Below are 15,526 nucleotides of genomic sequence, written 5' to 3' on the forward strand. Positions count from 1 at the left end.
ATATACAGGGTATAAACATACACCTAGCACAACCTTTTCTTATTTTGTTGTAACTTGAAACTTGAAGTTGAAACTTGCTTTATACATAAAGAATTTAACTAGTATATGATACTTTATGTCAGTCTTTCTCTGACGGATTGAAGATGGAGCAATATTGAACATGTTCTTTCATGTAAGAATTCAGTAGTCATTTGAAAAAGTATCCCAGAAGTCATTAAAAAAATTAGGTCATTCAGTTGCTTACTTAAGCAGATGAAGGTTAAAGAGCTGGAGAAATAAAGCTAAATCTGAATGTGACAACATTAAAAGTGCCTTGGAAACAGTTGATAAGCCGCTAAAGATTATCCTGAAGTAGAGTGTCTGTAAGCAACAGTCAGTCATTTAATGGAAGCAGTGATTATATGTGGAGAGGAAGGATATATTGAAGGAGAATATTTACAAGAATGCCCTGCTCTATTAACAAGGTACATTGCAAGGGAAAGCAGCTGATGAAAATTAGCGTAAATGCATAGCTGGACTAAAGACTTGAGACTGAGAGGAAACTAGATTTACCTAAATCCCATGAGGTGGACTTACTGCTACATTTACACTCAATGAGAGAAGTGTGTACTTCGCTTCTGTTAAACTGATGATCAGATTGAAATGGCAGGTTGAGTTTAGTTAATTCGTGTAAGTTCTTTAACTTGTGAATTTAAGACATAATCAAGAGTTGCATCTCACTGATGCGTTAAAACTCTTTATGTGAATATTTTGCATATTGTTATTCAAACTATTTTGATGTGAGTCTAAGCAAGCATATGTTGAGATATGTATTATTACTTATTTAGTTCCTACTATGGAACAAAATATAACTCCTTCCAATCTAATCAAATTAAGTGAGTGCTTCATGCACTGATATTTAACTTTAGATATTTGGCTTTGGATTTGTCTTCTTCCTTTCCCCCACAGGACCTTAGGGCCATCGTTTAATCTGCTTCTTCATTAAAGTGGTTTTTGTAGATTCTTCAACACTACTTGTTTCTGCCTATCCAGTGGTAGCTGGGCTAAGACTGTGATAACACAGTTACTTTCATTCCAAGTCTGCCTTTTTTCTGGGATGTAACAGCGAAACATACTGTGTTGATTTCAGTACACAAAAGGAAATGCTAGCACAAGATTGGCAATGACACTGGGGCAGCTTTGGCTGCAGGGCTTGGCCCCTTCCTTTTGGTTTTGCACAGAAGTTAGAGCTTGTTATGTAAGACCCTTAACTATGAACAAAACCAGGCTGTCAAAGAACTTATTTCTTGATTTTGTTTTATACTGATTTTATTCTTCATAAGTGTGTCTCATTGCTGGATGTGTCCATCTACTTCCGCTTTTAGAAGAGGTGTTGGGCTTCTATGGGCCTTTTGTTTGTTTTATTTGTTTGTTTTCAGGACCTGAAACACTTGCAGAGTTCTGTATGTGCTTGAGAGTTGGAAGCTCCTTGACATGGTGCTCTGTGTGGATGTTAAAGGCACTAGTATCCTTTATTTTTGAGAAGACAGAAGTGTCTGACACCTAGAGGTAGGCATATTACGTCAACCTGCCTCGCTGTTTTCTGCTAAAACTACTTAATGACTCCTGGAATATAAAAAGAGATCCCCACTCTATAAAACTACCATTTAATGAGTTTAAACTCTTAAGATGAATGTGCACACAGTAAGTGAATTGTTTGGGGAAATGAAAAGCTCTTTCTGCTTTCGTAAAATAGTAAGAATAGCAATGTAAAACCCAATAGGAATGTAAACATAACATAGAGTATTAGAAGGAAGAAATCCTCACTAGAATATTTATTTTTACAGATAATTTGATAATATCTTTGTGGACTCTTGAATACAGTTTGATACAATATTGCATTTAGTAGAGGAGTTGAGATTTGAGACTAATTGTGGTATTGCTAAGGGAAACTGAAGATATATAAAGATACTGTTAAATCTCATGAAATGTACAATTACTACTTTAAACAAACTGTTAAATTATTCTCCAATTATCTTTAGATAGATTGCATTATTACCATAAACCAGTCACAGCAGGAAAGTACACGATGTGGAACAGGAGATCAGTTTTTAACTGGTGAAACAACTAAATCACTAAGTGTGCAAGCATGAAAAAAATTTCCTTTCAGAAGTATTGATAAAACCTATATAGAATAGTTGTACTCTGCTAAAGCTCTACAGACCATTAGTGGGTCTTTTGGGACTGTTTGGAAGCCGATGGTTGTTTAAAACATAGGATTAATTTTTACTGGGATCAATACCACATGAATGCTGAAATACCAGATTCCATAACTCTTTCAAATTATCCTCAGAAGGGCAGATCCTTCAAAGTGGCAGTCTGGACCTATACTTATTTCTTGCTTAGTCCTTAAATATGCTTGGAAGACACTTTGGAACACTTACCCATTTTAAATCATTGTTTGGTACGACAGTTTGGCAGTTTGACAATCTCTAGTCATTCACTGTTCCTCCAGAATGAAAAAGCACATCTCACTTTATGATTACATTTTTGGTTCAGGAAGCCACTTCAGATATTCTCTCCTTTTGCTTATGGATCAAGCCCATTAACCTGATGGGATCATCATGAATGGCTTCTACTTTTGCTGTGTTTTCAGCAGCCAGCTGCTCACTATTGAGGTAAATGCTCGCTTTGGAAGCCATCATGGTGGGGTTAGATGATCTTTCTTCTTCATCTTCCTCTATTGAAGGATCTTTCTTTCTCCTTGGTTTTCTGCGTTTTCCCTTGACACTGTGATCAAGTGAGGCATAACACATTTGACTGGCAGACTCCACCTGAAAGGAAATTCACTTTAACATTCAGTAGTTATCCTTGCTTTAAAATTATATGTAAGACTATGAGTATGTCTACACTGTAATCATAATAGTAGCTGAAATATGCCCAAACTAGCTGTAAAACAAGCCATTAAAAGTACAAACAATTAAGACGTGGGAGCCTAGAAAACACCTCAACATAACTTAATGGTAAATGGCCCATAGTGACAATAAGGAAAAAATTCTTCAAGGTATCATAGGAAAGATTCTCGTTGGGAAGAAGGGTAGGTTATGAAATCAGTCCAAGTTCTTTGGGATGCAAGATTTGATTAGATCTGTTTTTCTTCTCACTTTTGTTTAGTTAGAATCCAGTTGTTAGCAATATTATTCACAGGCTTTGCCTCTGCAGAATACCGAAGTTGGACGATTCTCATCCGTATAGATGATCTCATTTCCAGTGCAAAATGTATGTCTTTTGTATCTTTTCCCTGCTTCTCTGTTTTTCAAACCAAACTGTCAATGACTATTGACATTGGAATTTTCATAGATTATTCTGTTTTCATGAAGTTAATGAAAACAAATGTCTAGAATAGAAAAGATATTTTTACCTGCTGGAAATATCCTGAGAGAGATGCTGGAAATTGATCCTAGTGAAATGCATGGAACTAAGGAAATTGATGCTGGGAATGCTTCAACTACAGGCAAATTTCAGTTGAAGCTTGCATGCTCTTAGGTATCTCAACAAAATACAAATCAATAGAAAACAGTTGTTTTCTATTTTCAAGTGTTAAGGCATATAGATTTTGTGCTGGACAGGAGAGAGCCACTCAAATTCATGAGTATCATGTGATACAGCTTGTGTTTTCAGTTTGATATCACAAATAAATAAAATTAATTCTTTTCATAAGCCATGGCAGTAGATGCAGATTTAATTCAACCTGATCTGCATGCCTGTGACAGAACTTTATAATGCCATATGCGTGGACTGGAGCTGTCCATAATTTTCCTGCTTGTGCATTAATGATTCAGATTGAAGGGTCAAGTCTGTGCTGAAATACCTGGGTGAACTGAAACAATAATGCACGGTAATCTTTGTGATAGTGTCAAGATTTTTGTCATGGGATAAACACAGGAACTCTGAGACAGACCACATCACCCTAATTCAGAAATGCAAAATTAAAATTAAAAATACCTGTGGCTGGTTAACTGGTCTTTGAGGTTGGGACTTCATCTGCTCATAACAACATTCTTCTGTAACTTATCAAAGTAGAAAAATGTTTTAGTTATTAAGTTATATTACTGAGTCTTAAAAGGTCAGATCAGCAGATTCTCTCCATTACAGAACTCACTTCCCCCAGTTTTCTTTGGTAGAAGTTTGTTTTGTTTTGAAATCACACACAGATCTCTCCCTCTAGGTATAGACAGACAAATACCTAAGAAATTCAGACACATACTGTGGAAATGAAAATCATTTTCTGTTCGTGGGTGGGAGGTTTCTCATTATTCACTAAGTGGGCATCATTTTAGAGTGCTAGGAAGACTTCTTGCAATTTAAGAGTAACCACATACTGATGTATTTTTCAGCATAGGCAGCCTTTCTTTGGCTGAGAAAGGGGCTGTGACTTGCAGCAGCTGGTGATTAAATTCTATTCCTGAATTTACTTCCAGTTTTCTGTAAATTTGGTGCAAGTTATTTTCTTATTTCATATCTCATTTTAGCCATCAGTAAAGCAGATTACTTCCTTACATTTTTCAGACTTTTATGATGTCAATCCATTTGACTTAGATAAATTTATGCAAACCGTGTATGAAAGTGTTTGGTTTGGTTTTTTAATTTTTTTCCTGCAGCTCAGTACTTTAGTTCTGCTTAACCCCAAATAAGGCTTGCAAAAAAGTTATGTTCATATTACTTAAATACTGCTTTAACACCATAAGCGCTTCAAGAGACATGGTCTCAGCATATCTAGCTCTAGCTGCAGTTATGTGATATTACTGCCTTTATTATGGTATCTCTCTGCCAAGGATTATCAACTTCAGCACAGTAAAGCAAAGCAAAGCTGTCTGCCCAACACTCAGCCACTGGGCTTCAGCATATTTGTCAATGTTGCTGATGATCTTTGGATAGCTACAGCAGAGAACAGCAGAGTGTTTGTTTCTGCCTGTTTCTGTGGGAACACTGGCTTTGGACCATGAGTAATGTGTGGTTTAGATTGCTTTAACATGCATGGATCAAGCAGTTTTTTCAATTGGTGCAGCTTTACATATATACAAGCTCTTTGTTTTGAGATACTTGCCTTAACTGGACCATTTGAACCATAAAAAATAAAATTCAGTATGAGATCTGTTCTTACAAATGGTAATGTAGTATGATAGTTTGCATTTCTATCCCAAGTAGGTGGTAATATTTTTAATTATATTAATGATTGAAAAGATGTAGATTCTCAAGCTTGGCATTTGAGAAATGCAAAATATGTTGGTCAGTCAGTTTTCAATCTTATATTTATTATAGCCACTGAATAGACACATGTTCCTAAAATAAATCTTACCTAAAATATCTTGATTGAGATTGCCATAAACTGGGTAATCTTCTGTGGGATAGTCATCATAGCTACAGGGGGAATGGAAAAATACTTTTAATTCACAGAATATGCTTTATTTAGGACCCACTATTCTACTCTAATAAACGTTTAATGCACATGTACCAATATTCAGATTGTGTATGTGTGTGTGTATATATATTTGTGTATATATATATATATATATATATATATATCCATAGCAGATTGTATGTGATCTAATAAACAAGACCAAAAATACTGGAGGGGGCAATGGCAATGTGCATATTCTGAAGAGAGATTTGTTATCTAGCCAATAATTGAACTCTTCTTTCCTGTAGCTGAGGTAAGTAAAAAGCTTATCTCAAGACTAGTAAGCTACTGTTTCATGTAGGTCTAGAAATATTACTGATCACTGAAAGAAACCCGGTTCATGTCCTCTGAGACCACTCTGCAATACAAACTAAAGCACTGCATGTGTCTTTTGGGTTGGTGTTCTTAAAAGGTCCACACTTTTATGTCAACACAAACAGAGAAGACCAAAGCACAGTTCAGCTTTGGATTTTTAATGGTATGCTGTGTTTCATTACCTGGTGTTCCTTGAAAATGTTTCTAAGTCTGTAAAATGGAAATTGTTAGTGGGAAGCACTTTTTTCTATTGCATCCCTATACTGTGTCTCATCAAGGGAATGAAGCCATGCTATCTAACACCGCTTCTTCAGTGGTATTTTTCAGCTAAACAGGCAGTAATAGACAGAGACTTCCCAACTTCTGTTTCATTGCTTTAGGGCATCATTTGTAAAAGATGGTTATGAAAAGTAAATACATAAATAATTTATTGCTCCAGAAGTATTAACTATCAGACTATAATTTATCATTGTTTTCTGAGAGTTCTTTTAAATTATTATGGGATTTTGAGGTTAAGTGACAGTAAATGGTGGTTTAGTTCAGTATCTTGCACTCCCTTCAACAGACAAAATTATAGTATTAGCATGCCATTATTTCATTGTTGATAAAAAGACTGCAGAATGTACCTCCCACATGAATTTTTTTTCTGATTTTCTTTGGAAAACTTTTTTCCACAGCCATTGTCTCCAACATTTCCAGGCAGACTGCAAGAGATATTGAATTTTCTTCTACCTCATCCCTCCAAAGCCATCTGTCATTATTGCTTATTTCACCCTTGAGAGAAATTTTTTTTATCCGACTTACCTTGGATTGTTCTCTTCATAGTCTTTATGCATTTTAGCTGGAAAATTTGTTTGAAAAAAAAAAAAGAAGTTCAGAGAAAATGAAATGTGCTATTTTAGAACACTTCAGATAAGTGTCTCAGCGGACATGGGTTTGATTTCAGTTTAGAGAACTCAATTGAAAGTTCTGGTTCTTCAGTTGTCCCTCTGCTTTTCTCAAATACTTTTGTCTAATTCAAGAAATGTTTGTGTTAACACCCTGTGCTATGGCTGCAAAGTCTACTTTAGGTTACAATATCCCAAAAATGTAGTATAACACGTTTTCTGCCTTCACCTTCTATGCCTACCTCATCTCTTTCTCTGTCTAGGCAGGTGCGTCATGTGCTTATATTACAAAGTGAAGGAGTATTTATTTTACTAGTTCTTGTATCTCTGAAAGATATCTTGTGATCCACACAGATGAAGAAAATGAAGCAGAGGGGCAATGGCTACAAGGGTTTATTGCTAGAGCTTGATTCATAACTCAGAAATGCCTGACTTTCTATCATCTGCTTACCACAGTAAGCTCCGATTCCATGAGCAGTGCAGCATCAGCCAATCCAACCTAAACCTTGGTCAAGGTTAGTTTTGTAAATGACTGTTATTTTTAACTCATGGAAACATCTGCATAGTGGCCCTAAAATACAAAATAAACCTAAAGAGCCTAACCCACACCCCTCCCCCCACCCATCCGAAAACGCTCCAGCAGCTCTTTTAATATTCTGATTCTCTTACACTTGGTGAATTCAGTTTATAAGCACAGGCCTGCTGTTTATGTAGATTATATATGTATGTGTATTTAGTGTAGTTGAAGCCACCAATGTTTGCCTGCCCATCCATACGTGTACAGCACAGGTGCAGTTTTCCCTGTGTTAAGGGAATGGTGAGGATTGTACAACTTCCTAACAACAGAATTGTGTACATAGGAGAGGTTCCACCGGCAAAAAAAAGTGACTTTTTCTGTCAAAAAAGTCATAGATAATTTCAACCAAAACCAGAGTATGACTGTAGTCACCTTCTAACATAAACAAATTAGTTTCTTATTGTGAGTGGCACATTGGTTTAAGAGTTCCATTAGAATCCCACAATGAAAAGCAATTAGAATATTTCTCCAAAATTAACAAATTAAGCATAAAATATATAGGAAATCAGAAATTCTAATGAGCATTCAAGAATTTGGGGAGGAGCTACTTAAAATAATTTTCAAATTGAGGGATAAATAATAAACAATTATATGAAAAGTACACTTAAAAAAATAAAATTACAGGTATTAAAAATATACTTTCAAAATAAAAATTTAGTCAGAACTAAATTCTTCTCCTTGTACATGTTCTGTTGGCTTGTCTTCAGGGAATGAGCTTGAGTGGCTGTTTCTGGCAGCGGATTGTGCAGTTAGCAATCATTCTGTAATCGTACCTGACTCTCCTAAAATTTTTTAGAACTCACGTGGTCTCTACTAGAATCATTCTTGCCAAAGGAAAACTTTTCAAACTAATCAATTTGTTGGCTTGAAATCTCTGAGCAGTGATGACTTTCTCTACAGACAATTTAAATATTGAAACTCCATTCCTTACAAAGAGACAACGTTTCTTACCTCTTTTCTTTTTCAAATAGTGTAAAATGTTCAGTGTCAATGAAACAATGAGAGCCAAACTCAGGAAGGCCAAAACTCCCCAGACAGAAAAATGGCAGCCCATATCTGTAACTGAAGGAAAATAATTTTATCATTTGTGTTGTCTAATAGTTTCACCATATTCTTTGTGCTTGGTTGATTTTTGCTTTCTGTAATTGAAGCTGCTATTTTGTTGTTTACTCTGTGACAGCCATTGCCATATCGGCTAAATAATTAATATCAAAACCAGATGCTAAATAATAAGAAAGCAAGATCAATAAGCTGTTAGCAGAACTACTCTTTCATAGGAATTCTGCCTAAGGCTGGGCTGTTGGTTTGCCTGTAAGATACAGTAAAAATCATAAATTTATAAAGAAAAAAGTAATTTTACTGAATAGCTTTGAAACTAATTCTGTAATTTTCTTTAACTTACTCTTTGCAGTAAATTTTTGGCTAAATTCTAGAGTTCATTAGTGTAGTTCTGAATTCAGTCAAAACAAATTCACTGGAAATATCTCTGAATAATAGCTAAGACCATAAGGTTTTAAAAATCCCTGCAGAAAAATATCAAAATTTGGTTGTTTTCTTGCATTGTTTTCTTGCTATTAAAACCCCTTACTTGTGCTCATTTTCTTGCTTGAGAAAGCGGTGATAAAGGATAAGCAGCAGCTGGGAATCAGTGAACGCCCCAGAAATTCTGTAGAGAAAAGCCCAAACAGCTCTTGGAAAATCACCTTGCAAGAGGTGGGTCAATTTAATTGAACAAAGTTTCTTTTTGCACTGAACTTGCCTCTCCTTGGAGTCCTGTTAGAAGCACAGGGAAGAACTCCCATGCACCGAATCTATTTTGTCATTTAATTAATTCTTCGATCAATCTAGCTCATACAAATTTTCCATCACAAACCATGCTGAAGAAAATAGCTTATTTGTGACAGTCTAATGGCCAGAATTTTCAGCATTGCTGTAACTGGCCAGTGAAACCCTCCTTGACAGAGGAAACACTGAGCCAAATATACGAGTGAAAGGAGCTTGCAATTAGTGTCTTTGCTTTCCCCCTGAGGCATGTCTCATGTTCTACTAGATTTGGAGTGTTTGAAATAAAGTCTGGTGCCCAAAACTAATGACCTCCTCTACTGCATAAAAAAGTCTAACTGGAGCAGAGCAGTCAAAGGGAGGGATTGGATGATATTGATCCTTAACGCACTCAGTTGTTTTGGACATACATGGATTCCTTCAGGAGGCTGACGTTTTGTTTGCTTCTCAAAGGAAATCTGAGGCAAAGGAGTACAGGAATACACATTTCCATGTTGCTGGCCAGGGATGGGTGCAATGCATTTGCTCCTGCTGAGGACACAGAGTTTTGTTCCTTGGCTGACCAGCTCCAGCTCATCTTAAGAACTTCTCCTTACAGGTTTTGTTCCCTCATTATGCTGTTGCAAAAGCTATTTTAGATTTGTTTTACTTCAAGCCCAAGACGCTTTTATGACAATGAAACAAGATAAGATAAACCTTGGTAGTAAAAAGTCACAAACCACATGGGCTTCTAGGATGCAGGTTTCAGATTTCTCTTTTAAAAGGAACAAAACAGAGCAACTAAGCTGTGACTTTCTGACAGATTTGTAACTGGTTTTTCCTCCTGGTACTTCCAGTGGCCATTTATCCTTCCCTTTAAACTACACATCCAGTTTTCATTCCTTTCTTTTCTCCCACTCAAGTTCTCCCAAAGGCACTTGAGGGCTCTCTATCGTTCCAATACTCCTTTTCACGTTGAGAGGCACTTTTTTGCAATGAGATACAGATATTCATAAGGAGAAACACCACCTCCATGAAGCAGCTATATATTTTTCCAGTTTTTTAGAGAAGAAATTAAAAGAAAGGGAGGTCCTACATTGAGAAGATGTTATCAAGATACGTCAAGAATCAGCATTGTTTAGAACCTGGTTACTCTACAATTAGTCACTCAACATTTGCATCCTTTGTGCAAAACTACTAGTCCAAAACTACAAGTCTGTCAAAGGCAAGAAATTTCAGGTCTCAATGTTGTGCCTAAATAATCATTCATCCTTCATTCTTCTCCTGTCCTTTTTTTCTTTTCCAATGTAATTATTTTCCATTTTTCTTATGTTCATTCTCTATTTCTTTTCCTACAAACTCTTTCACCAGGGAGCAAAAGCAATGAGAAGGGAAGCACGTGTAACTGTGATAGAAGTCACAAGCCTGTGATTCATTAGAATAAAAACAGTGAGCAGGTGCCTAAAGTACAGTTCCAGTCTAAGGTTGTTCCTTTAACTTGATACACAGTGGTGTAATTTATCTTTCTTATTCAGGACTCCTATTTTTCCCTGATGTTTCCAGAGTAGAAGGAAAACTCATAGTTTCAATTTGAATGTTTTCAGTCCTTAACTGAAGTAGAGGAGGAAACCCATTTTTTGATAAGTGTTATTTTCCTGTTTCAGCTTCTGATTTAAATTGGAATTATCATCTGGAAAATAGTAAAGTTTGGAAAAAACTGTTTCTCTTTTCAGTTTTCAATTTTAACTTCTACAGTATTTGAGCAATCCCACTTCTCTAGAACTTTAAAACATTCTAGGAAAACAAAAGACATGAAATTTTGATTTCTAATAAAACGTATCAATGTTTTAAATCTCACAGTTATAGTTCTTTCTTAAGCATGACTTACAAAACTTTATGGGTATGGGGAGACTAAGAAAACAACGTTTAAATTTCTTCCTAGATGAACACTGCTTAGTTTATTTTTAAATTTATTTTCCACAACTGAGTCAAACATCTGCTTCTGTTGCAGTAAAATGTATACAGACATATGCATGATTTCAATATCTTCTCTTTTTTTTAACTTTTTGTCTTTGCAATACAAGCTATTTGGTTTTCAGACAAGACTGCTTATATTGTGGAAACAACAGCAGTTTTAATTTACCCTATAAAACCATAGTAAAGACCTTGATCAGAGACACAAGTGTGCAGTTCTGAGCGTTTTATGCCCTTCTAATATCAGTTTCAAGTAATCTTACTATCCAGATATAAAATATGGTAAATTTTGATTTTATATCTTCGCTTTACAGATATTCAACTCCCAGGTCTTTCCCAGGTGTTCTTGTTCTTATAGTTGTTGCCAATATGCTAGTTATTTACATTTATAACTGAACTATTTAAATAGCAACTAGTTTGACAGCAGCAGCAGTAGAAGGAAAGCTGAATAACTGTGAAGGACTATTTGTTTCCACAGATAACTACACTGCTGTCCCTATATGCATAACAGCAGATGCAACCTGTAACAGCTAACTGGTTGTGCTAAAGAAAAAAATAAGATAAGGAGACTGTGGATGGTGAGTGAGGAATAAGCAGAAAGAGAAGTCTATTTGACTAATTACATTCCATTCTGAAAATAGTGTCTTTTTATTTATTCTATTCTGAAAATAGTGTCTTCTGTTCTATTCTCTAACTTCAATTCTCATTCACGTAATCTATTCTCACATGTAGCAAAAACGGATTGTTATTTTTTGCGTAGTATATAGTTATTCCAAAGAACTCATGTAATTGTGTTCAGGGGCATTCTCACTCAAGCCATCAATTTGAATATTTTAAAAAATGTTGTTTTCTGCAGAAAAAAGTCATATAGAAAAATTATTCCTTTGGGAATAGTACACTATGATTCTAATAGGATAAACTCAAATCCCATCAGAGTTTTCTGCAATAATCTGTAATGAGAAAAGGTAAGAGTGGTGGTATTTCGTTACAAGAAATAATATCGAAGATATTCTTAAAGTATTGTGCTGCTCTGTGAAAGAAAAAAGATCATATAGCCAAAGGTTTTATAAGAAGGACAACAATTCTTGTTTCATTGTTAGAAGAATTTGGGATGTGTGAGTGGGGAAGTAGTATATTAATGACTATAAAGATGACAGTATTTGGAAAAACTAATATCGGAATTTTTCTAGTATTACTGGTATACTCCTATGCTGCTGTTCTTCCATTTCTATTTGGAAAGCAGCTTAAACTTGGAGTTGCATCCAAATAGAACATCTACTTTAGGTAATTTACTTCATTTGAATGATGTTTTTGCTTTTCTGACTTTAGGGATGGGGTTACCTCCTTTTAGTACATTTTACATTGTTATAAACTGAAGGTACCATATTCACACCACAAAATATGAGCGAGCAAAAGACTTTCTGAATACACAGTTATATGTGCTTTTTCTCTCTTTTAAATCTGTTGACAATTTTCTCCACCAACAGAGACAAGACATGGTAATGAATAGAGTGTTTGTTATTTGTTCTTTGGTTTTCTCTTTGCAGGGTTCATTATACTGTAACTGGAGGGGTGTGAGAGGGGAAAAGCAAACAAAAAACCCTTACCAAACAAACAAAAGTCTCCAAAACATTCAAATCTTTCCTGGATGAATTTCTGCAGTTCAATTTAATGCAACTCAAAGGAGTGGACATAATCATGTACTTACCTTTGAGGAAAGGGGCCAGTTTTAACAATTCATGTTACATGTTTGTCCTCTTAACAAGGAGGAATAGGTAGCAGGAGTACTACGTTTCATTCTTTCTTGCTCTAATGTATTTTGTTTAGAGAATCCATCACAGAGGATAACAGAAGGATAGCATACTTCTACCATGTTTTTGTACTGAAAAGGAATGTGAGGTGAGGAATATAGATACCATCCAGCTGCACATGCCATCTATGGTATCAATTCATCATTCATAGAAGCAGAGTAATCACTACTAGATTTAAGATGATGATCTGGAACACAAAATGGTTTGTTTCCTGTTGGTTTTGTCTGCAAATTTGTCAAAGATGAGATAAAACTGTCTTTTCCCCCCCTTCTAATTAAATGTTGATATAAATAATATTTTGTACTAATGACCCTTAGGAAAAAAAAAACATTAAGAGACTGATGGATATTAAATTAGTGTTAAAGATGCTTCCACCTCTATGAGCTTTTGATATAAGATTAATTCCCTGGAAAAGATTCCTTAAACTGCAATTAATTAGTGCATAACTAATTGCTTTATAAAATATCAACTTCATACTTTAAAAGGGAAGCAGTGCATTGTAAAATAAGAAGGCCTACAGTACAGTAAGTACTTTCAGCAAAAAATTAATGCCAATCCTTAGTCTTCATTAACAAGCCTTAATTAATGAAGGTTTAAGATGTTATTAATAATTTTAATTTAAAACCCTGAGCAACCCTCTTGCAAGACTGGTAATCTGCCATAATGTCGTTTTACTGCTCTTTTGTTTACAATTTTATAACTAAAAGATAGGGCTTACCTGTTTTTGTTGGTTCTAGGAACACTCCCCTCCCCTTTGTCCAACAGGAAATCAAGTTATGTTCACAGATCTTGGATGCTCTTTTGTTTTGGACCTGGCAGCATGGATCTGCCTCTAGAGTTGCCGTCAACCTTAAAGGCCTCCAGTCTTTTCTTTCGCCTTCTTTCTTACAAACAGGAAATGTGGTTTGGGCTTTTGCAAGCTCACTGGCAAACTCACAGTCTCCTTCAGTGTTTGCCTCTAAGAGAGAATTAAAATATTTATATGTGCACTTGTATTTATTATCCACCTGTCTTGCCACAGAAGAACATCTACAGGACTGTTAGTTCCATTTATGTGACACAAACTTACTTTTGTAATGTTCATATGATACCCATACTTTAAGTCTTCCCGGTTTTGGTGTTGTGTTGAATTCAACAAAAGTATTTAAATACCTCCTAAACTAAATTACAGAAATATTTTACCTAGTAGTGCTATGGGACTCTTCATCTCTTGAGGTTTCTGGACCAAGTCTGAAGATGCACTGCTGAGAGCCTACAGTTCAGCTAAGACAAGAACCAGAGGCACGATGAAGAAATTATAACATCGCCAGCTCTTGAAGGTCAGGTTAGAATAACATAATATGGTCCCTCCATTCTTTAAATTCTATTAATCTGGGCCCACGATCCAGTTCCATTCTGAAAAGAAAGGGTAAATCACCATGTGGTTTACTGTGTGTGTTTATCTTTAAAATTTAACAAAATGTCTGTGTTTTAGTAGAGAAGCCATTTTATTCTCAGAACTGGAGTAGCTTCTTTCAGAGAAAGCTTGCACTCTGAGCACTGCCAAAGAAGCTATCTGCTAACTTCTGAAGTTTTAGGGTTAGTGTGTTTCTTTGGTTTTTCTTCAGAGCAAACAGTTTTATGTCCAATTATGCATAACGCAAAAGCAGGAAGGGTTTCTTAAGAAAAAAAGTGAATCACATGACCATGTTTGTCTTTTTGGAACATGTACATTGAAATAGTCCTCAGTGTAGTCTAAGGAACAAGAAAGGCTGTAATGTGAGAAAATGTCCTGGTCTGTATATGTTTACTTGGGATGCTATTACTTTGGAATATTATTTTATTTTAACTGCCTTAGATAAATGCTTAAGAAATAATTTACTTGATTAGCATGAAGGAACAGGTTAGTCTCAATTAATACATACCCTTCTATTTGAGTCCAGAGGTGATATAGACCCTTAACAACTCAGAGCTTTATCATAATGAAGTGAATTGAGCATGAGGAATTAATATAAAAATACTGAAAATGGTGGGAATTCTTATAAATGGATACTGAACTGAGAGAGAAGCTGGAGAGAGATGTGCATTGTGCAAACGGAGACAGTTGCTTAGTTTCTCAACTAAGAGCACAAGGAGCAAAGCTTAAATCTGCAGAGGATTCAGAATAAAATGCTTATCAGCCTGAACAAGAAGCTTACAAGGAATAAACTCCTTTGGAGATAATTAGGGGCATAATGGAAAGGTGAATGCTGAGAATGCAGCAGGGGATTTCTGGGTTTGTAGTCCTGGTGGTGTGTTAATAAATCTGCTCTCCAGGAGCAAATCATTGCTGTACCATATCAGCTTTGGCTGGCTGCAGAACCAAAGTCTATTGGATTGAACATGAGCTTGGTGTGCTATTTTGGGCAGCCTGCAAGAGACTGAAAGCTCTGTCAGATAGCAAGAAAATACTCGCTGCAGGCTGTAAAATCCATTGTGAATATAAGACTTCTTACTTTCTTTTCTTGTCCTTTGTATCAGCACTACATTAAAAAACTCAGTGAGCCAGTACTCTGCTTAAAGTGCTGTTATATTCAGGATAACAAAGACAAGGACAAATCATGCCTTTCTATATTTAGAAAGACAAGTCATAAGGTAATGCTACTCCATCCCCATCTATTGCGTACAAAGACATTTCCTCCTCTTTTGCAAGTCCCAAAGATATGAACTGCTGGGTGAATATTCTGGGAAATTACCTCTGACTGCTTAACTACTTATGTGATCTTTGGTAAATATATGCTGC

The 15,526-nt window shown here is 35.7% G+C and overlaps 1 protein-coding gene across 1 annotated transcript; it reads right to left on the bottom strand.

Annotated features, from left to right (window-relative positions):
• Positions 1–137: 137 nt before the first annotated feature.
• On the bottom strand, positions 138–13,629 carry LOC135409088 (T-cell receptor-associated transmembrane adapter 1). Its single transcript, XM_064644137.1, has 6 exons — positions 13,484–13,629; positions 8,171–8,281; positions 6,560–6,596; positions 5,339–5,400; positions 3,985–4,049; positions 138–2,813 (listed from the first exon to the last, which is right to left on the bottom strand). The coding sequence occupies exons 2-6, from the start codon at positions 8,271–8,273 to the stop codon at positions 2,535–2,537; spliced, it is 546 nt and encodes a 181-aa protein (XP_064500207.1). The 5' UTR covers positions 8,274–8,281; positions 13,484–13,629; the 3' UTR covers positions 138–2,534.
• Between the last annotated feature and the right edge of the window lie 1,897 nt (positions 13,630–15,526).

Source organism: Pseudopipra pipra, chromosome 2 (assembly GCF_036250125.1).
Source record: "Pseudopipra pipra isolate bDixPip1 chromosome 2, bDixPip1.hap1, whole genome shotgun sequence".
Taxonomy (NCBI): Eukaryota; Metazoa; Chordata; class Aves; order Passeriformes; family Pipridae; genus Pseudopipra; species Pseudopipra pipra.